General features: G+C 49.0%; 1 protein-coding gene across 1 annotated transcript; it reads right to left on the reverse strand.

The window, feature by feature from the left end:
- Positions 1-10457: 10457 nt before the first annotated feature.
- Herpud1 (homocysteine inducible ER protein with ubiquitin like domain 1) lies at positions 10458-20743 on the reverse strand. The gene is made up of 8 exons (XM_041650586.1): positions 20463-20743; positions 17929-18006; positions 17761-17835; positions 16458-16588; positions 14348-14470; positions 13398-13748; positions 11904-12012; positions 10458-11214 (listed from the first exon to the last, which is right to left on the reverse strand). Exons 1-8 carry the CDS (start codon positions 20619-20621, stop codon positions 11050-11052), a joined length of 1191 nt encoding a protein of 396 aa, XP_041506520.1. The 5' UTR covers positions 20622-20743; the 3' UTR covers positions 10458-11049.
- Positions 20744-22243: the final 1500 nt, after the last annotated feature.

The raw sequence follows: 22243 nt of genomic DNA on the forward strand, positions 1-22243 counted from the left end.
TTTGCAGTGGGTAATAACGAACACAGAGACGATCGCTCCTTAAAGCGTTGGTAGTGATGGCTGATTGCTTAGCCCCAAACAAGGCATTCATGACATCTGCCTAAAGTTCAGATAACACTGAGGGATGGGGACAGAAGAAAGTGTAAGAGCTGGAATAAGGAGGGGCACTACAAAATGCCATCATCTAAGATACAATTGTAATCAAAGCTCAAACCAGCTGGGGCTGCCTGCATTAGATCTATATGAGAACGGGCCTGTCGATAGTCAGATTTTGGATAAGGAAGAGGCTTGGGGTCCTCATCCCTGCCTGAACTTCTGGCTATGATAGAATCTGGGAGGCAGGGAGTTGTTGTCTAAGTTGTCTTCCCACAGCAATGAGTCTACTGTGGGACCCTCACCCCTTATTCTCAAAGGGACGAGAAGAAATTTCCTAGCAGAATGTTTTTCCAGGAAGATAGTGGCCTTCCCCTCTCCCACCAGGAAGATTCTGAGCACAAGATCACTTAGCTCAGCCCAGCCAGCCACCTGGTACAGGCTGATAAAGATGGCCTAACTCAAGAACAGTGGCCTTGCTCTAAGAACAAGGAGAAAGCTGACTTAGCAAAATGGGAGGGAGCAAAAGTCCTTGTACCCGTGCCAAAGCAGTTTCAAAGATTCTCTTTGTAGTTATGCCTTTAAAAGCTTACCCCACAGAGGAGATACAACTCCTCTCTCTACCTCACTGTAATGGGGATGGAGATGAGTTCCAAACATGTTTTTGTATTATGCTGATTAAACTTTGCTTACTACAGTCTGGGCGTCTCTGGTGGTCTTAATCTGGGCACAACAACTACCAGAGTCCCCTGATGAACTTCAAATCAATACTCAGCAGATGGCCTTGGTTAAAGCATATCTCACAGATAAAGAAGACACGTTCCTAGGAAGGGACTTAGGAAGGAGGTAGGGGGTTGGTAGGGCTCGTAGAAGGGTAAGAGACAGTGTGTGGGCAAAGTAATCAGAATGCCTTAGTACATATACAAAGCGGTCACAAAATAAATTTAAAACATTAGAAATAATCATGATAAATAAATAAACATTTTTTAGAGTTAAAAAGATACTTGGGCTGAGAGTACAGCAATTGCTCTGTGCTCTAAATCATGTCAGCGGGCATTAGGGAGGAGGGAGAGCAGGCATCAGGGAGAATGGGCATCAGGAGGGAGGGAGAGCAGGTATCAGAGAGGAGGGAAAGCGGGTGTCAGGGAGGAGGGAGCGTGGGAATCAGGGAGAAGGGAGCGTGGGAATCAGGGAGGAGGGAGAGGGGGCGTCAGGGAGGAGGAAGAGCGGGTGTCAGGGAGGAGGGAGAGCAGGCATCAGGGAGGAGGGAGAGTGGGAATCAGGGAGAAGGGAGAGCAGGCATCAGGGAGGAGGGAGAGCGGGTGTCAGGGAGGAAGAAGAGTGGGCATCAGGAGGAGGAAGAACAGGTATCAGGAGGAAAATAAACCAGGACAATGGGGAAAAAAGGATGCCATTGTTTATGGGGGTGGAGCTTTGTTCCAGTGACCTGGGATGCCAGGCCTGTGCCCCATTACTGGAAGGAGCTTGGATTAAAAGTAGTAGTATCCTGAAGCGGGTGATGTTTAAAGTCCCATTCTAGGAGACTGTCTTAATGAGGTCTGCTGGGAGTCATGAATATCTTACAGGGATAGCCATAGAGGTTTGAATAAAGTCTGTTCCCTCTGAAACCATGTTAGGGTCTAACCCCCAGCATGGACTCTTAAGACAGCAAGGTGGGGCTTCACAGAATATACTCATCAGTATAGAACCCATGTGACTGAATCCTGGTGGCTTTAAAAGAAGAAAGAGAGGAGCCTGGGGAGGTCGCTAAGTCAGAATTCAGGTGTGACAGCTAGTGGCTCTGGAGTGATGCCTCGGTGGTTAAGAGCACTGGTCGCTCTTCCTTAGGACAGGTGTTCAATTCCCCGCACCCACAAGGGGGGCCTTACAACTAACAGAAACTCATTCTCAGGAGGATCTGGTGCCCTCTTCTGGCCTCCAGGAGTACTGCATGCATATGGTAGATATCCATGAAGGCAAAGCACCCCCACACATACATACAAATAAAGGGGGTGGGGTGGGAACAGCCAAGGGTAGCAGTGTGGATTTGTAATCCCAGCGCTGGGGAGGTGGGAACAGCTGGATCCCTGGGGCTCACTGGATGGCTGGGCTAGCCGAGTTGAAGAACTACAGGTAAAAAAAACGATGGATACTGTCTTAACAATAAAGTGCAAAGCAACTGAGGAAGACATCTGTGACTGGCCTCTGACACACAAGGGCGTGCATGTGCACACACACACAGAGTGAGGAGGAGAGACGGGAGAGGCGGCTGTGGTCATGGTGAGGCCGTACATATTTGTATACACACATGCTCATGTGCTCCTTGTTCCTGCGTTGCCTCGGGACTCTGTCAGCAGACGGCACCAGCAGATAAGCACCTTGCCTTTAGACCCAGATATGAGCCAAACCAAACCTGTTTTCTTGACAGTGTCTCCAGTACATGGTGTTCGTTAGCAGCAGGAGATTGGAACTAAGAGTAACAGGACAAGGGGTTAGCCAGCTAGGACAGGAAGACCTCACTCCTGCCTGCAAGGACACCCTGGAGCTGTGGCCTCCTGTTTGTAACGAAGGCTGAGAGAGATACCAGCATTCCGACAGAGGGTCAGTGACTTAGGGACACCCATGCTTCAGGTCATTGTCACATTTCAAGCCCCCGGATCTCATGCTTGAAGTCCGGCAAGATCTGGGAGCGCAGCAGGAGCCTGGTCGATTGAGGCAGTCAATCGTGAGCTTCCCAGGCATTTTGCAAGCTGATTATCAGCCACTAAAAGTTAGATTATGCAAGTGACAGCAGAATGCTGTCTAGTTAATGCTCAAAGTTGACCTCTTTCGTGTTACTTTATTCCAGTCTCTTGCCATCGGGGCTCTCGAGGTGGCTGGCATGTATTACGTCATAGAGGGGAAAGGACTGCGTGGTACGTGAGACCCTGAGTCTCTGACCTCTGCACTCAGTAATGTCACTGGTTAGTTGGAAATTCACACGACAGCCATCAGAGAAGGCTGAGTCCTGGTCCCTGCTTTCACCAGCACTTCACCACAGATATATTTTTTATTATGTGTTCTTGAGTGTGTTGGGGTGTGTGTGAAAGATACGTGTACATGCAGTTGCTTATGGAGGCAAGAAAAGGGCTTTGGATCCCACTAGAGCTAGAGTTACAGGCAGTTGTGAGCCCCCTGGTGTAGATGCTGGGAACTGAACTCAGTCCTCTGAAAGAGCACTACCCAACTATGGAGCTGTTATGCCCAGATAGCAGGGTCCCGCAAATCCCACCCTATAGTTCACACTCATATATAAAAGCAAAGAGCCTTTATTAAAGCTTAAGCTTGGAGCCTCTATCTGTCCAAAGCAGAGGTTGAGAGCAGAGAGTGCCAAGCCCATTTGGGATAGGATTGAGGTTTTATCATAGTAGGGGTTGGGGTGAGGGGACTTCCAGGGTTTAGGACCATGATTGGCTGACATTTGTTTAGGGGTATTGGCAAAAGGGGAACAGGTCAGTCCTGGTCTCAGGGACACCCGGTGGTCTTATCTAATGCTGGTCCTCTCTGGGTGGTGTCACTTTATAGCTTTTCCTAGAACCTGATGCTGCCTGCCATGGCAGCTGTGTGGCTGGGGATCCATGTGTGGCCTAGGCCCCATGTGTGACCAGGCTGCCCTGTGCCCCATAGGAGTGACTTTCAAGTCCCTAGAAACTCTTTTATTTCCTTATCATATCGTTACAATCTCTCTATAAGAATGTGGTTTGAGTGAGAATGGCCCCCATAGTTGAATGATTAGCTTCCAATTGGTGAAACTATTTGGGAAGGATTAGGAGGTGTGGCCTTCTGGGAGGAGGTGTGTCACTGGGGATAGGGTGGGCTTTGAGGTTTCAAAAGTCCATGTCGTTCCCAGTTAGCTTTCTCTGTCTCTCCCCCCAACCCCTCTGCTTCATGCCTGTGGATCAATAATGTGTAAGCTCTCAGCTACTGCTATGTCTGCCTGCCTGTTGCAATACTCCCCACCATGAAGGTCATAGGCTCTAACTCTCTAGAACTGTGAACCCCCAATTAAATTTCTTCTTTTTAAGTTTCCTTGGTCATGGTGTTTGGTCACAGAAATAGAAAAGTAACCAAGACTAAGACTGAGTGAGTGCAGAAAGGAGATTTGTTTTATAATTGTGTAGTGTTCTGCTCAGTAGCAACATTCAGATTTATTATTTGTATATTTGCAGAATTCCTCTTACTCTTTTTGGAAATTATCTATTTACTTATTTATTTGTATTTTATTTTATTTTATTATTAGTGTTTTGCCTGCTTGTGTGTCTTTGTGGGTGTTGGATCCCCTGGAACTGGATATACAGATAGTTGTGAGCTGCCATATGGGTGCTGGGAACTGAATCCAGGTCCCCTGAAAAAAAAAACAGCCAGTTCTAAGCTGGGCGGTGGTGGCGCACGCCTTTAATCCCAGCACTCAGGAGGCAGAGGTAGACGGATCTCTGTGAGTTCGAGGTCAGCCTGAGCTAGTTCCAGGACAGGAACCAAAAGCTACAGAGAAACCCTGTCTCGAAAATCAAAACAAACAAACAAAAAAACAAACAAACAAACAAACAAAAAAACAGCCAGTTCTCTTAACAGGTGAACCATCTCTCTAGCCCCTCCTTCCTACTCCTTAATAATATCCTTTTCTTTTTGATTATTCTTTCACAGTATTCCATTGTATCAAATGAGCTCCCAATTGAATGTCTCTATAATGTCCCAACAGTTTGCCAGTGAGGCTGTCTGTCCTTGTATGCAGGCCTTTGCCAGGAAGACCTATATTGGGTAAATAGTAATAGATGGTTTTCTCACCCAGTATTGTGTGTGTATACATACACACACACACACACACACACACACACGTGTGTGCTTGTGAGTACCTTTTGCAAAAGTGATCTCATGCCACATAAGCTATTCTGAGTCCTCCTATCTTAAGTTATGGTTTTGCTATTGTATTCTGACAAGCTCTTGCAGGAGCGAGTAAGAGATTCCTTTGGTTGCTATAACAAATTATTCCTACTCAGTGCTTAGAATGACAGAAGCATGCAGTTATGAGGTCAGAGTGTATGCATTTTAACATATTTTAAGTCTATAGCTGATAGCATGGGGCTGGGACTGAGGACAAACAGGGCCAGCTTTCTGGAGGCACTGGGCATAGACTGAGCCATTCCTGGTCTTGCCCTTCACCTGGTGGCTGCCAGAGCTCCTTGGTGAGTGGCCACAACACTCATCTTAACCTCTGTGATCTCTCACCCTGTCTTTTTCTGGGCCGTGTGTCAGATATCCCTCTGCTTCCCTCTGGTAAGGACCACGTGACTTCACTCTCAGCCCTGGGTGTGCAAGTGCTATCTGTAGAGAATTTCCTGAAAGGACAGACACCAAAATTATTAAGTTGGCAGACTTGGGCAAGGCTATTGTTACCCTTGAGACCCACAGATCTGCCATCTCCTCCACATTTGAGCATAGACACAGAAGGCCACAGGTGTGAAGGGTCTCTAAATAAACAGCAGAATTACCAGACAGCATGGAGTCTTATGGGAGCCCAGCTTTGGCCACTCAACAGCTACATGCCTGGCAGCTGTGGAATCTCTTGGACCCTTAGGGTCTTCCTTTCAAAGGGAGTGAGAATGGGAAGGATGAGGGCTTGGACCACAGCTCACTACCCTGACCCCGGTGTGTACCACCATCCTTTCTGACTGGAAGGGGGGCACCTGCCCACAGTGCCCATGCATCAGTAAGACATTGAGAGCCTCCCATAGACAACCTGCCCATCATGGAAGGCTAGCTCGTCACAGAGCAGAGGTTCAGAAAACTTCCTAAACTGAAGGAGACCAGAGCTCCCTGCTGATCACTGCTGCGACCACCAGACTGGTCTTGGGATGTTTCTGCCTATGCATATGCCCTACCATGAAGCCCCAGAGGGACCCACCCCACACAAGCCAGGGCCAAGGCTGGGTTTGGTGACGTTCTGATCGGGGCCCAGGCCTGAAACAAGAGTGGCAGACGACTCCACAGTGCCCAGTACAGATCTCCCAACCGAGTCCAAACTGTGCAGGAGCCAGAAGAACCAGGCCAGCCCTGCTCCTGGACGTCTGGGCATTGGCACTTCAGGAATTCATGTTGGCCTGGTCAGGAGCACACTTCCTGTAATCCCAAAGGGTCCTGGGTTACCTCTGGGTACTAATCCACTATGTAACAAACAGTCTGCTTTCTGAGCCCTGGGCCAGCGGTCACTGGATAAGGTAGAGGCCTGAAAGAGGTCAGGAGAGATGGTGATAAGGCAGAAAGATGCCAAAATTTTGGCATCAGGCTCCAACCTGATCTTGCCTAATAGAGACCCAAGAAAGGGTTGGGACTGGCTGCATTAGCTTCCACCTAGGCATTTTCTGCCCTCTGGTGGCTGGCGGCAGGCCATCCTGGCTTCCAACCCAGCCTAATCCCTTACTGTAATACTGAATGTTAGGGGAAAATTACTCTACTTGCCACTCCCATGGCTCTGTTAACAGCAGCCACTTAAGACATGCACACACCTGATGCACTTTGCCCCCATACCTGTCCTGATAGACATTTGCATGCATGTAGCCTCATGTACCTGTGTGTGCATGTGCAGATCTGCACATGCCACTTATTCATAGATACCCAGAGACATCTGACTGTGAAATACCCGTACCCATTAGTACACAGGCAGCCCCACAGCAAGCATCCCAATGGATAGATACATGTGTTGTGGGAGGTCCTTCTCTCTATGTGTTGCTTTTATTGGTTAACGAATAAAGAAACTGCCTCCGCCTGTTGATAGGGCAGAGCTTAGGTAGGCGGGGAGAACTAAAGTGAATGCTGGGAGAAAGAAAGGTGGAGTAAGAGTAAGAGAGAGGCCATGTTGCCCCGTTGGAGACAGACACTGGAACTTTAGCCAATAAGCCACAACTATTCACTAACCCATAATTCCTCTTCCTTCCATGATTTTCCCCTTAACTCTTGACATTTTATATGCATTTGCACCCTAGTGCAATCTCTATTGACCTACCAAGATGTAAACCCCAAGTGGGTTTGCCAGTGCTGCCCACTGAGTAGTAACACTGTACACATGGTTACACTCTGGTCAGCCAGCTGTAAGATGGGCTCCCACGCCTTGACATTGGTAAGCACCTCTGTCCTCAGGAGCACACACTTTTTCAATGCATACAGGGGACACCAGAAAGGTCAAATATTACATTTGGTTCCTAAGTGCCTCACCAAAAGGCTTACCTTGAAGGCTTGGTCCCCAGTGCAGATGTGTTTAGAGCTGGGTCTTTGGGGAGTGACTGACTCATGAGGGCACTGGCCTTGCTGGTGGACTGAGCTGTTGATGGATTCATAGCTTCCTGGCGTCTGCGTGGTGGCATGAACTTTAGGAGATGGACTTGCGTGGAGGAAGCTGATCCCAGAGCAGTGAACCTTTGGTGGCTGGATATATTTTATCCTTGGCCTCTTTCTATTTTCTCTCTTCTTTTTATCTTCCCTCCCCTATTCCTCCCTCTCTCTCTACTCCTCCCTTTTTTCCTCCCTCCCCTGTCTCTCTCCTCTTCCTTCTAATAACACCCCTCCCCCCGATTCCCTGCCCCCATCTCTCTCTCCACTTCTCAGACTCCACAAAGTGAGCATTTCTGCCCCCCACACCCTCTGCCATTCTTTCCCATTTCACCATAGGCCTGGAGACAACGGAGCTAAGCAACTGTGATCTTCAACCCCTGAAGCCAAAGAATTTTCTTCTGCAAAGCTGGGGTTCCTTGGCTATTTTGTCACAGGCTGATTGACATGCCTCCTCTACAGCCACCCAACCTGACATACAGGGTGTCATCACCATTAAAATCCCATCACTTCTGGATTCCTCAAATCCTTTGGGATGAGGCCTGCCTCTTTCTACAGATCCCAGCCCTCTCCTAGACTGGGAAATCTCGGACTTTGCTAGAGATACCTCACATGCTTTGTTCTCAGACACAGCAAAGGAAGAAGCCCCTGACTCAACAAGAGTGCCAGCCCGCCCGAGTAACCCATTTTGGCCAACATGACACACAGGGACAAGGAGCTGAGAGTCTGTAGTAGCCCACATTCTGCCAGAGAGGTGGAAGCAGCTGGGGTGTGTATGTATTGGTGCCATGGGCTCATGTGATCTTGGCTGGACCTCAGGGAGGAGCTAAGGCTGCACCTAACTTCTCTCTGAGGAGACAGACCTCAGGTCTGTGAGCTGATTGAGTGAGGCCTTGATTACCTTGATTTCTTGAAGGTACTGCAAGCAAGTCAGACCACACTATGTGTATGTGTATGTGTATGTGTAGAGAACCTAACTCAGTCAGGCTGGGTTGGAACATTGTAGTTTACTTCTGTCAACTTGGCACCTTTTCAGTTCACCCTCAACCTCCAAATAAACGCAAAAAAAAAAAAAAATCGCACTTCCATCGAGAATGACAGTTATTCCTCACACAGTGGGAACACGCAGATCTTCTCCCCAGCAGGGGATGCGCAGTCCCTGGAAATAACCACTGTGCTCCCCAAGAACTTGTGGCTTACATACTGGGACATAAAGTACAACTATTAATGTCTTATGCTACAAGCAGGTTCGTCATGAGTGGAAGTCCATGCTGCTGAATCTTAGGCCAGACCTTGTTGGGGGCTGCAGACTCCTGGCCCCTTGACTTTCTTTGCCTGCCTCAGACCCTTTGCCTGCTGGAGTGAACTGAGCAAAACAGCTTGTTTTCCTGTGTCTGCACCTGCTCTGAGCACGAGATCCTCATGAGTTCCTGATGACAGGGGAGTGAATTCTGGTGGGTTTTACAGCTGAAAATCCCAAGAGCTGGGGAAAGGCTATCAGTTAAGGATCCCTGCATAAGCTTCCCTGGAGCACAATAAAGTTGGCATTCTTGTATCAAGGATGACTCCGTGTGTCTTTGTGTTTAAATCTCCAGCCTAGTTCCTGGCTTGTGGACCGTAGCACGTACCATCCCGTAGAGCTGGGCTTTACAAGATCTCATCCCTGTCACCCTGACACTTTATCCATGAGCCTATGGGTCAAGGATGTGTGTGGCAAGGGAAGGAGACAGGCTGCTATCTACAAATGGGTCCTATCCACCCTTTAGTGAGAATTCACGGGGAATACCTTTGGATCTTGGTCTGTTCAGAGGTCTACCTACATGCCTTTTCCCAAGGCCGCTTGACCAGCTTCTCAATCTTGTTTCTCCCAAGTCCCAGCTAAACCGCTGGCCACAACCCATAAGCAGTATATGCAGAATCATATATCGGCACACACCGCAGTATAATCAGTATACACCGCAGTATAATTATGAACATGGTCTAATCAGTATACACTGATTATGTGGTTCTAGATTTCTCTCCATAAGCAAACGATGCCATCACAACGTTCTGCCCAGAGGGAAGAGTTCCCTGTACCACTGCTCTTTGGATGTCTCAGAAAGCGCAGAATGCTGCAAGCTGCCCTTTTCCAGGCGCTGCGTGTATCTCATGCAGAACTATCTTTGAAGCCCATCTGTGGTCTCTACCTCTGTCAGCCAATCACAGGGAATTTGCATGAGAAAAAGGGCAATTTATCAGAGGTGAGGACCACGGGCATGGGACATTTTATACTTACCACTTCCCTTTGATGATGGAGTAATACTTGAAAAGTCCTAACACTGTAGTTTATATAATGTTTTGGGTCCCTTCCTCTGTAATATACTAAGGCAGCCCCAGCATTTCTGTTTATTTGGTAGAGGCCAGTTTTGGGCCCTTCCTAACGCCTTTTGCCAGAGCACTGAATCCAAATCTTAGTGGGCTCACACCAAAAAACCCCAGCTCAACTCCTTGGTATTCCTGCCATTATAACCTATCTCTTTCCCATCCAGAAACCACGACGCATTGTAACTCACGCACTTCCAAGATGAGACTTGGCTTGGCAGGCTCTGACTATAGCTACCCAGACATAAGGACTGTTTTCAGGGCAAACACAGCCTCTAAGTACTCATGAGGAACCAGGGTAGGTGAATGAGAAGTTCTATTCCTTTCTCAACTGAAATTGAGGTTTCCAGGGGAAGTAATAACCAGGCCCGGCACTTAACGCCACTGGCCTTGAATTTGGGGGTAACCTTGGTGGGTTCCTACATAAGCCAGTGATATATAGGTAGGAAATGTGGACATACACAGGCACGGCCCTCGTTAACAGGAGCTTCCGTAGCCTCTTCTCCTCCCTCACTGGTACAAACAGCCCTTTAGGAGAAGAAGTATTGGGGTTATTTAAGAATCAGCAGCTGAACTCTTGATTCTCCAGTGACAAGGGACACAGCAAACTGCCAGGACAATGGGAGTCTCTGCCACAGACATTCATAGCAAAACTTTATTATTGAACAGAAAACCCAGCAAAGGTTTCCCCTCTGCCAAGTCACCCTCGGTTTAAAGTAAAGCACTGCATTTTAAAAAGCAATTATACATAAGTCTCTCCTAGAAAAGTCCTGCTAACATGTCTAGCAATTCACTGATTATATAAAGTAGTACACTTAGTGTAATTTGAACATTCCAACAGGAATCAAATCGAACCAGCAGAACCACTTCTGCATCTATGACTTCCATGTAGAGCACACATGCACACACATCTATGACTTCCATGTACAGCACACATGCACACACATCTGGGAGGTGCTCAGGCAGAACATGCGACCCGGGCCTTCTGCTTACAGTGCCTATGAAACTACATACAGTATACATTAAAGCTCTTCAGAATAAAGACATGAGGGGCCCTGTTCAGTTTGTGTCACGGCTTCATGTCTTAGTTTGTGCTTCTGCTTGGCACAAAAGCACACCGCCACCCTGTGGGTTGTCAATGACTCTGCTGAGTCACGCCAGGTGAGGACAATGAGCTGGAGCCAGATGATCCAGTCCAAGCTGTCAAAGCCGCCAGTGACAGCACAAGTACCATCAGTTTGGTATAGCTGGCGGGCCTTCAGGAAGCAGCGAGGCAAAGAAAGTCTTGAAGACTAGCCATGCGGTGCTCATAAACGATGGGCTGGCCTGCGCAGGGTCCAGCACGTCACGGTCTGCGGGGAGGCGGTTGGGGTCTTCCGTCTCAGGATCCGTGCCTTCCTACAGGCAAAACCACAACGGGGAAACCAATTAGGGTCCAGAGGGCATCTATCCTGAGGACAGGTCAGGGCAAAGCTTGGCAGGCCGACCGGTCCTGGGGGATGAGCCCTTCATGGCAGGAGGCACCCCTTGGTGTCTACAGCACATCTGCAGCTAAAACTGCTCTTGACAGAAGAACCCTGGCCTTCCGCTACTGTCAAACAGTAATGAACTTGGCCACACACTAACCAGTCCTCCAATCTGGTCAGCGCCCTGGGCTAGAAAACCAACCAAGGCCATGGTCAGTGTAGCCAGACTACAGAGGCAATTTTTGTTAGAAAGTCTATCCTTTAGGGTTATGCACTAATATGCCTCATGAAGATTCTGCTTCTACATTACTCTTCAGGAAATCTATTCTGAGATGTGCTTATGTACCTAATCGATCAGAATGACTATCATCAGCACTTTCCATAGTTAAATGCACTGTCACATAGCTCTTATTCTCAAAATGTGGGCCAACACCCCGATCCCCGATCATAACATATGCAAAAATTCCAGCTGCCATATGCCTATATAGAATAGTCAAAGTCTTAAAAATAGATGCTGTAAGAATAAATTTTTTTTGAAACCGTGAAATACTTAGCCTTAAAACATGGCAGACCATGAGTCTGAAAGGACTGGGGCGTGTGGCAGGGTAGGGAGGCCTGTACCTGGAGGTTATTGTTGGGGTCCTGGTTTGCAGCTTCCTGAGGAGGAGGACCATCACCTGGGAAGTTCTGAGCTGGCCTCTGTCTGAAGGGAAACCACCCGACGTGATGCCTTTGAGGAAAGCACAGACAGATACCCTCAGTTAAGCCACGTGGCAGCCACGCAAGAGGCTAAGGCACCGAAGCTCGTGCGATGCCACCTGCAGTCGGCTTGTCGTCTCCTAGATTTTCTCAGGCCTCTGGTCCTTAAACGCAGGAGCTGCCTTTTATTCACCAGCAATAAGTTAACAGCTGGCATGCAGTGTGTGTTAAAAATGCTTGTTAACAGGAACTAAACCTGGCCCTTGCAAACCTCGACAGAGCCAGCATGCAGTGCATGAGCCTAGTCATCCGGAGGCTACAGAAGGATTCAAAGTTCAAAGCCTGCGTTGGCTACAGAGTGAGTTCAATGCCAGTCTGGTCAGCAAGATCCTGTCTCAAAATTAAAAAAAAAAAAAAAAAAAAAGGAACAAGCTGAGACTATAAGAAAGTGTGCTTGCTTGCCTGGATGGAGGAGGACCAGGGTCCTACACCTAGCACCACAGGAATGAAAACAAACCAAACTTGACAGAAGTGGAAATGCATTTGTGCATAAAACTATATACACATATATAATGTAATATATACATAATGTAATAATAATCTAAGTTTGGTCACATAAATATTTGATTCTAAGAACTACAAAAATATTTGATAAAAGACTCTAATTGGAAAATCTAACAAAATTCAACTTCCAAGACAACATATTAATTGTTTGTTGTACTTCTTACATTTTTAAGACTTAAAATAAAAACCCGTTTTTACTATAAAGAAAAACTTCCTTCCATCCATTGTAACCAGAGACCTTTCCTTGTAGGCCAAGCTTTCATGGTCCGGATCCTCACATTGTCAACTCTCCTGTACACTGCCGGAAACGTAGAAGCAGCCCTTGCTGCCACTCACTCAACCACAGACCAGCCCTCTAGCTGTGACATCCTCCAGACACTGCCAAATGTCCCCCGGGAGAGGATGCAGAGTTATCTCCAATCGGCAGCCATTGCTCTACACATGAACAGCTGAAGCAAGCAGCAGCTGTGTAAAGGGTCACTGGCCCTACATGGCTGAGACAACAGTCACTGTCTGACCTTTGTCCTGCAAAGCGGCCACAGCCTGATAAACACCACTCTGTTGTCCCTCTTGTGCTGTAGTGTGGCGCTGTCCTGTGCCTCCCAAGCCCACCAGCCTGTAAGGCCATTTATCCACTTAGTGGAGAATAAGACTATTCCTCTGGCACTAACATGAGGTTTCTGCCCTCTGACTGACACACAGCCAAGCCATGGACTCCTCGCACTGGAAATGCCAGAACGACAGGATTGAAGTAAACCTCCTTCAAGGACCACAGACTGAAACAAGACGCCTGTACTCAAGCCACAATACAGTGTCGTTTTCAGTAAGGAGAAGAAAGAACCGCCTGCTTACAGGTACATAACCACGGTGGCGCCCATGACCATGAGGAACCTGCTCAGCGAGGAGTAGAAGTACAGGATGCTGAGGAAAACGGAAAAGGTGGCCGCCGAGTAGGTCCAGTCCAGCCAGTCTCTGTTAATCTCGTCATCTTCTTCCACAAGAGGGCCACCCTGCGCATTCATCCGCAAGTTCTGGTTGGCTCCAGGATTAACGACCACTTGAGCAGCTGCATTCTGATTGGCTGGCTGGTTTTCTGCAGGAAACTGATTGTGAATAGGAGCTGGAGCTGGTGTAGAGATCACAGGTATTTCTTGTGCCCTTGGTGTTGGGACAAAAGCTCCTGATGCAGCAGTGGCAGCCAAGCTAAAACAAAAGCAACAGAAGCAGACACTGCTGAAGGCAGGGCGTTGTAAACATAGGGTGCTCTCGGCCCTGTGGGGCTTCCACGGCTAACAGTATGACTAGGAATGCATATGCCAGGCTTGTCTTCATTTTAGAGAAGAATCTTTGTTAGATTGTGTGTGTGTTAGTGTGTGTGCGCATGCACACACATTTTGAAACTCATTATATATCTCTGATCTCTGATCTCTGGCTGGCCTGGAACTTGTTATGTAGACCAGGGTGGCCTGGAACTCACAGAAACCTACCTGCCTCTGGCTCCCAGATGCTGGGATTCAAGTGAGGAACTAAGAGCCACTAAAGGTACTGAGCACCATGTCTATGAAACAAATGTCTTTAGAATGTCTGAGAGGAGCCACATGGCAAAGCTTATCCAGAACTAATTCTACATCAATACACAAATCAGGAAGCTGTTGTTTCCACTCTACTACACCAGACCACAAAGAACAGGACTCTGGCAGACAGAAAGCCACTGCCCTCTCTCCCTTCGGCACTTTATAGCACAGATGGGATTTCTCTTCATCCCAAGGAGCCCTGGCCACACCCAGCACAGCGGAACTCACTATTGCATGTAGTACTGTCTTGCATAGATCTGCTGAAACCAGGAAAGCTGCAGCCAACCATAGGTTGTGTAGCCGGAGAAGCCAGGCCCGAGACCTTGGAATGCCTGCTGGACAGCTTCAGGCCTGTATGCAGATTCAAACAGAAGGGCATTTTGAGTGGGTTTGGGATAAAGAGCTAAATAATAAGTTGTAATCAGCAATTAAAGTCAGAAAGACAGGATGGCTCCCACCATGCCAACTGTATGGTGCACCCTGGACACCGAGCACAGCAGCTCTGAAGACAGGATCCCGTGGTGGTTCACCAGATCCCATGGGAAACAAGAGCCCTGCCTGCCCTGGTTCCCATCATGTCGGCAGGGAGAGCTGCACAGCCATGCAGACAGGCTGATGCTCTTCCTCATGAGTCTCACCCAGGATTGGAACCACTGATCAGGTTTTACAGGGAAGTGTCCTGGTCACATCCCCAAGCCCTTCCTGAGAAAGACTGCTCCTCTTCCCTGACCCCAGTGAGCGCAGGTGACACCCTCCCTGGGTGCTGACTGGTCACCTGGTATACCACACAGCTGGATAACTACCTGACAACCTTGTAGAGAGATTCCACCCTAATTACAGAAAGCCCAGTGCAGCTCAGAAAGTCAGGGACTCACACAAGCTCCTGAGCTAAAAGACCAGGCCCTGACTTTTAGACACGGTTTGTGCCATGCCAGACTTGCTTCTTCCGGCATGCAACAGCCTGCCCTTGCCCAAAGCAAGCGCATGAGAGGCTCAGGGCTGTGCGCTTTTTATACACACGAGGGGAGGAAGCCCCCCATTCCATAACTGTTACACGCCTTGTTGGGTAGGAGTCAAGAAACCTCAACACAACTGATAAAAATTGCATAGCGATAAATCAATACAACAGAAAAAATAAAAATGGCGAAGTGATAAATGCTTCTGTTCCTAAAAAGACATCCCAAACAAGATGTCCAGAACAATAAAGCATCTTCCTTAGAGCCAGAAGGTTCCCGACCTGGAGTTTAGTTTATCAGGACTCCCCTCCTATCCCTAAATCTAGCAACGTACCTCAAAAAACTTACTACTTACTTCATTTACGAAAGGAAATTCTCCAAGAGAAAAAAATAAAACTGGTGTATTTTCACTTCATTTTTAAACTCTGCTCCATCTTTCTGTTTGTTTTTTGTTTTCGTTTTTTGAGACAGGGTTTCTCTGTAGCTTTGGAGCCTGTCCCAGAACTCACTCTGTAGACCAGGCTGGTCTCGAACTCACAGAGATCCGCCTGCCTCTGCCTCCCGAGTGCTGGGATTAAAGGCGTGCGCCACCACCACCCGCCTCTGCCTCCCGAGTGCTGGGATTAAAGGCGTGCGCCACCACCGCCCGGCTTGCCTCTGCCTCCCGAGTGCTGGGATTAAAGGCGTGCGCCACCACCGCCCGGCTTGCCTCTGCCTCCCGAGTGCTGGGATTAAAAGCGTGCGCCACCACCGCCCGGCTCTGCCTCCCGAGTGCTGGGATTAAAGGCGTGCGCCACCACCGCCCGGCTCTGCCTCCCGAGTGCTGGGATTAAAGGCGCGCGCCACCACCGCCCGGCTCTGCCTCCCGAGTGCTGGGATTAAAGGCGTGCGCCACCACCGCCCGGCTCAGCCTCCCGAGTGCTGGGATTAAAGGCGTGCGCCACCACCGCCCGGCTTGCCTCCGCCTCCCGAGTGCTGGGATTAAAGGCGTGCGCCACCACCGCCCGGCTTGCCTCTGCCTCCCGAGTGCTGGGATTAAAGGCGTGCGCCACCACCGCCCGGCTCTTGGCTTCACTTTTATCTTTTAATCTTGTCATCAATTCTGTCATTTGAGCAGGGTCACTTAAGAAGCCATAAGGACAGGGCTGCAGGGAGGTGGCAGCCATCGGGAAGCACACCCATTTAGGGGCTAAAAGGCCTGTGTTTTCATTTCATGGCCCTACTTTCTAAAATATATACCGAGAGACTAATATTAAGAAAAACAGACCCATGAAGCCTTTAAAAGAGCCATCTCGTACATCTTGAAGCTCCGATTGCACCTGTGCGAACGCGCCTCACCCTGACACAAATGGACCACAATCACGTTCGTCATGAACACTCACCGGGAGATGTCCTCCCATCCGGAGGGAGAAAGGTTTCCAAGAACTTCCCTTTGCCTTAGACCATCGCTGGAGGAATCCCCAGGATGCTGTGCCTGATTAGTGTTCGCCTGCTGCTCTGTGGATTCAGCGCCCTGAGTAACACAAAGGTCAGAGCACAGGGCCTGATGCAATTGTGTGCAATCAAGAGAAAAGCGCTGCCTTGCTACCAGTGCCTATCCTGATCCCCGCCCCTCAACTGGACAAATTAAGTACAATGTAATGTGAAGAAAAGCTCTATTTGTTCATTGCAATGATTTTCAACATACAGATACTAGGGCTGAGGAATGTAGCTCAGCGGTAGAGCCTTGCCTTCATGAGGCCCTGGGTTCAAGCCCCGGCAAAAACACCTCTCTATATAGATACCAATATCTAATATCTACACACACATAAGCACTAAAAATAAAAAAGATTATTCACATTTCTGTTTCCCTAAGAATAACTACTGCAGTCTCAGGAAAATCTTCCAAACTCAATTGTCATTGGTGAGAAAGCTTCCTGATGATGCTAAAATGTACGGTGCTAAACCATAAAGCCTCGAAGTTAAATGGGACCCACGAGATGATACATATGACGAGGCAGCATATGTGATATTCAGATGTTGCAGGAAATGCAACTGGAATGCAAATGGAAGTCCATTAACACACTAGAAGATTTTAGTGTATACTTAAGCAAGCATCGTGGAGTGGAAACACAAATGAGTTTGTCAAATTAAAGTCTTTAGAGAAGATAAAAGGAAGACTGTGGCTTTTTCCTGTCTAAATAATCATGAAATTTCTACAGGAAATATAAAATACTCTTTATAAAAAGTAATGTTTCTAGCTTGGCTGCAGGGACACACGCCATTAATCCCAGCTCGGGAGGCAGAGGCATCTGGAGCTCTGTGAGTTCCAGGACAGCCTGGTCTACACAGTGAGTTCCAGGTCAGCCATGGCTACATAGAGAAATCCTGTCTCAAAAAACAAAAGCAAAATGTTCCTTAGAGAAATGTGCTCATTTCTGTAAACCCCACTTTCAAGAGCCATCCTGGTGCTGTATTCCGGACACACAGTGACCTCAGGCCAGAGGTGTGACTTTGCTTTTGCACACAGCAGGTATTCTGCCCCTACACCCAGCCTTCACTGCGCTGAGAACACAGCCTCTATCTAAGTCCTGCTAGGACAGGGCAGGGAATACTAGAACATCTCTCAAGTTTCACTCAACTTTCTTTCTCCCTCCCATGAGAATCGAAGACACAAATAGTTATTATCACAAAAGGGTCACGTACCTTTGTGCTGGCTTCTGGCATTTTTGAGGGACTCTTCACATTGCATACCAGATGCAAAACATGTCGCTTTTCCTGCTGCAGAGTGTAATAAGAGACACCTTAGGAACGGGACTCAACCCGCGAGTGCTTGACAACACCCCAAAGCTGATGCTAAGTGCCACAAAGTACCTTTGGAAGCAAGTCTCGGAGACACTGGTGATCCAACAGCAGCTTCCCGGAATAAATTAACCTCTGGTCCTCCGGGCGCTGAGCACAACAGAAGGAAAAGCAAAGTCAGCACAGATCCCAGCGTTTGCTGCAACACCACACAAGGCTTTTTAAGTTCTCATATGCAAAACTTTTATTAGAACGTAATTAATTTTAATCTCAAATATATATGTAAATAAATTCGGGAGGCAAATGATCCCGTAGTCCATAAGAACTTGGTCACACCCCTTACTTCTTACTCAGAGGGAGACTTGCTTCCTGCTACAAAAAAAAACACAAACTGCATTTAGGGCCTCAGCAGCAACAAACTTTAAAACCTGGTTTAGCTCCAGTGAAAACTCAGTGTACCTATGGTCACCCTTCGCCCATAGCACCTGAGGTGGCCTACTGCTAGGACCAAGATTCCAAGCCATGTTCTCCTCCACACCAGTGACATCAAAGACAACAAGAGTTCACATACTTTTATATGATTCTCATTTCTAAATTTTATTTTTAAATTTCTCTTTAACCATACTTACAAAAGTATGTACTTAGACAGATCTTATCTCAAAATACTGCCCCCCAAAAGACCAGGAAAACTGTACCCACCTAGGCATGGTGGTACATGTCTATAAGCCCAGTACCTGGGAAGTAGTGGCAGAAAGATCAAGATGAAGGCTAGCCTCAGATACAGAACAACTCAGGCTGGTCTGGGCTAAGAAGCCTTGCCTCAAAACCAAAACAATCTATCTGTATTTACTAATCAGCATCTATAAGGGCTTTCTGACACTGCATCTAAAACAAAAACCATACTGGATGTTGTGTTCGCTGTTGCTCTGACTGGCTTTGCTGGTAAATGCTATACACGTCAATTTGCAAAATATTCTTCTAAATGTGAAGCCAACCACCAACAAAGGCTGAAACAAACCACAGTTGCCTGTGGATTTGAACTGTTCTCTTCCTTTAAAGGTTCAAACTGACACTCTGTCCTCAAGGCCAATTTGAAAATAAAATGCTAAGCAAATAATGACTATAAAGTTGGGGTTCCCACCCGACGGCAGCACTACTCCAGAAATTATGAGCATGCTTTTTTCCTTAATTTCTGAGAGAGGCGCTCACTAGTATAGCCCAGGAGGCCATGACCCCCCTGTGTTGGCCTTCCCAGTACTGCAGTACAGAAGTGCCCCGCTGCACTTCCCGGTACACCATTCCTGGTAATTTTTAAGGCACAGATTGGTATACCCAGGAGACCTGTATTTACCCCCTTAGGTCTTCAAATCCAAGAGGCCCAATGTTCCTTGCCTGAGAAAAACAAGCCTCAAAACACAGCGTTCTACAAATGATGCAACCAGAGATCACAGGAGCATCATACGTGCCTAACTGCCACCTCCCAACAAGGACACCTGGTCTCGTGGAAACAGCCTTGGAGATACTACAGACCGCCCAGACAAATTCCAGAGGGCATGGGGCTGGAAGCTTACATCCAGAGTAAGAAAGAAAGTTCCTAACAACTCAAAGGGAAAAGTCTGGTCTACATTCCCTACAGTACGGAACAAAAACTGAAACCCACGCGCCACCACTGCCGGTTGGAGCTCGAAGGCAACCAACCGCTCCAAGTCCCTGTCTGTAGCCACCCGATTGCCCTCTCCCGTTTGATCCAGAACTGCACTCGTGGACACTTACATAACATCAGAGTACAAAGTAAATACAGGAAGGTCCAGCACAGTCTCCGTCACGTGGCAGGGACCGGAGGGGTGGGCGGGGCTAAGGGAGCTGTTGACAGCTGTGTCAACTAAAAAAGAAAGCCTCCTAACTGACCCACGGAAGTCGTCAAACCAGACTCAGGGCGACTCCAGGGTTTCCTTTCTCAATCACCCTTTGCTAGAAAGTTAAGGGGGCTCCTCCCCCGGACTAAGGAAAGCCTCTAGAACGCTGAGCTACAGGGAGGGGCAGCCAACGGAAGGTGGCAGGAGAAAAGCCACGTCTAGCGTCTGGGCGCGGACCTTCAGAAGTTGGTGACTGGGCACGCACCCCGCCCTCTGTCCCAAGCTGGCACAAGCACTCTTCTGTCCTCGCTGCACCCAGAAGTCTTGTTTGGCAGCATTCACATTTCTTATGGATGCAAGTCGAATTGGGAACACCTAGTCACCGAGTTGTCTTTGGGGTGAGGGGTGTCACTGTGGCTTAGATGGGGAAATGACTCATCCAAGGTCAAATTACTGTTTCCCTGACTTGGTGAAGGCTGTGTGCTACCTGGGAGGACGAGGAAGAGATATAGGGACGTGGAGCTGACGTGTGACATCCTCGGGAGTAAGGAGATACAGGGAGGCAAAGTGACAAGGAGCTAGCAGGAAGCAGGCGCGGAGGGGTGGAGGCCCGGAAGAGATGACAGATCCTGGGGCAAGCAGAGGGGTACCGGAGACGGTCGGGCAGGAAGGAGCCCTGCGCCCTGCAGTGCGTGACAAGTGAGTTCAGGCAGCCCCGCCGGGCGTGGCACCACGGTACCCCACACTCACCGGACGCTCGGGGTAGACTCGGCTCAGGTGGGCCTTAAGGTGGCTCACATTCCAACTGCGGTCGCCGCTCAGTTCCAAGTCGCGATGGCGCTGGTTGGGGCTCTTCACCAGCAGCGTGACCTGTTCGGGCTGCGGCTCGGGCTGCGGCTCGGGTTCCATGCCTGTGGCGTCTGCGGCTCGGCTGCGCTCAAGGATGCCGAGCGGGAGGCGACGCGGCCGTCGGACACTGCACAACGACACTTGGCGTCTTTGGGACGCGCGCCCCCGTCTCGGGTACCTTTTATGGGCGCTGCGCACCAGGGCCCGACAAACAGCGCTCTCTGTGGCTGCAGCCCATTGGCTGAGACAGAGGTCAGTGCCCAACGTGGCCCAATCAGCGCTCGGAGCAGGGCGACGATGGGGCGGGCTGAGCGCGAGGGTGCGGGCTGATGCAACCCGCCGCGGTTGCGTCATCCCGAGTCACGGCTGCGGCTCGGTAGCCCAGCTTCGGCGGCCATGTCGGGGTGCGCTGGTCCTGTTCGGCTGCCCTACCGCGGGGTGCATGCGTGCCTGAGTCCGGAAGGCCCGCCCGACTCCAACTTTAGCCGGCTCTGCAAATTGTTTCCTCACAAAGCGGCCCTCCTCCCTTTCTGACCCCAGGCACCGGGCACACGTCCGCTTGCATTTCCCCCGGTGGCTCCGCAGCCTGGCATCCAGGGAAGCCTTTCCTCCCGGACTAGCCTGCCTGAGCTGGCGCCTTAGAGGCAAAAAGAAAGCAGACTCGCGTCGCCCTGAGCTGAGAGAAGGATGGTGGATTCAGGCACCTGCCAATTTGCCCGCACTCCTGGGCTTTAACATTGCACCAAGTGTGGGACTTGCCCCTTACTATTAATGGCTTTTAAATTGGGGGTTGAGCCAAGGACAGGAGTGATCGTCGATTCCCGGAATCTGAAAGAGGCCTCTTCGTTGTCTGCGGTCCACTGTTCCCTGTAACATGAAAAACACAACTGGCATTGCCGTGATCCCATCCATCTCTGTCCCAATCCTTTTGGGACACCTGGACTTTCAGCTGTGTCAGGAGGTCAGAGGAGTAACAGGAGAGGCTTGGTAGGGATGGTGGTGTGAGTTTGCTGCACAACCAGAAGGCAGGCACGTAGACTGGGGCTCAAGCCACTGAAATTTATTTCGCAGCTGTAGAGGGTAGACGTCTCAGACCAGGGGTAGGGCAGTATTGTTTTCTGTTTGTGCCACTCATAACTTCTGCAGGTTTGCCAGCTGTCGTTGGTACTTATTGGCTTCCGGGTGTATTGTTCCAATTTCGACCTGTTTACATGGCATTCTGTGTGTGTGCGTGCACATACACTTGGGTGAATGTATCCGTCATCTTCATGCGTATCTGTTCAATTTTCTCCTTTTATAAGGATACCGGTCGTAGTGTAGTGGCTGCCAGTCGTCTCGTAGTGGCTAATGACCTCATCTTAGCAGATAGCTTCCACAAAGACTGTATTCCTTCATGCCGTCACATTCCTGGGGCTGAGAGACTACAGCGTCTCTCTGGAGGATGCACTGTATCTCACCACAGATGCGCATCCGCCAGGAAACATGCCACAGAACACTAGATGCTTCCCTTCTCCGTTTTTTGGGCTAAGGATCATTGAGGCCAGGTGTGGTGGGGCCACATTAATCCCAGCACTCCGGAGGCCAGCCTGTTCTACAGAGTGAGATACAGGACAGCCAGGGCTACACAACAGTGAAGCCCTGTCTCAAAAAACCAAAACAGAAAAGAAAAGAGAGGAAGGAAG

Source organism: Microtus oregoni, unplaced genomic scaffold, assembly GCF_018167655.1.
Source record: "Microtus oregoni isolate MIOR12 unplaced genomic scaffold, Mior012 000004F_ref0000308, whole genome shotgun sequence".
NCBI classification, from domain to species: domain Eukaryota; kingdom Metazoa; phylum Chordata; class Mammalia; order Rodentia; family Cricetidae; genus Microtus; species Microtus oregoni.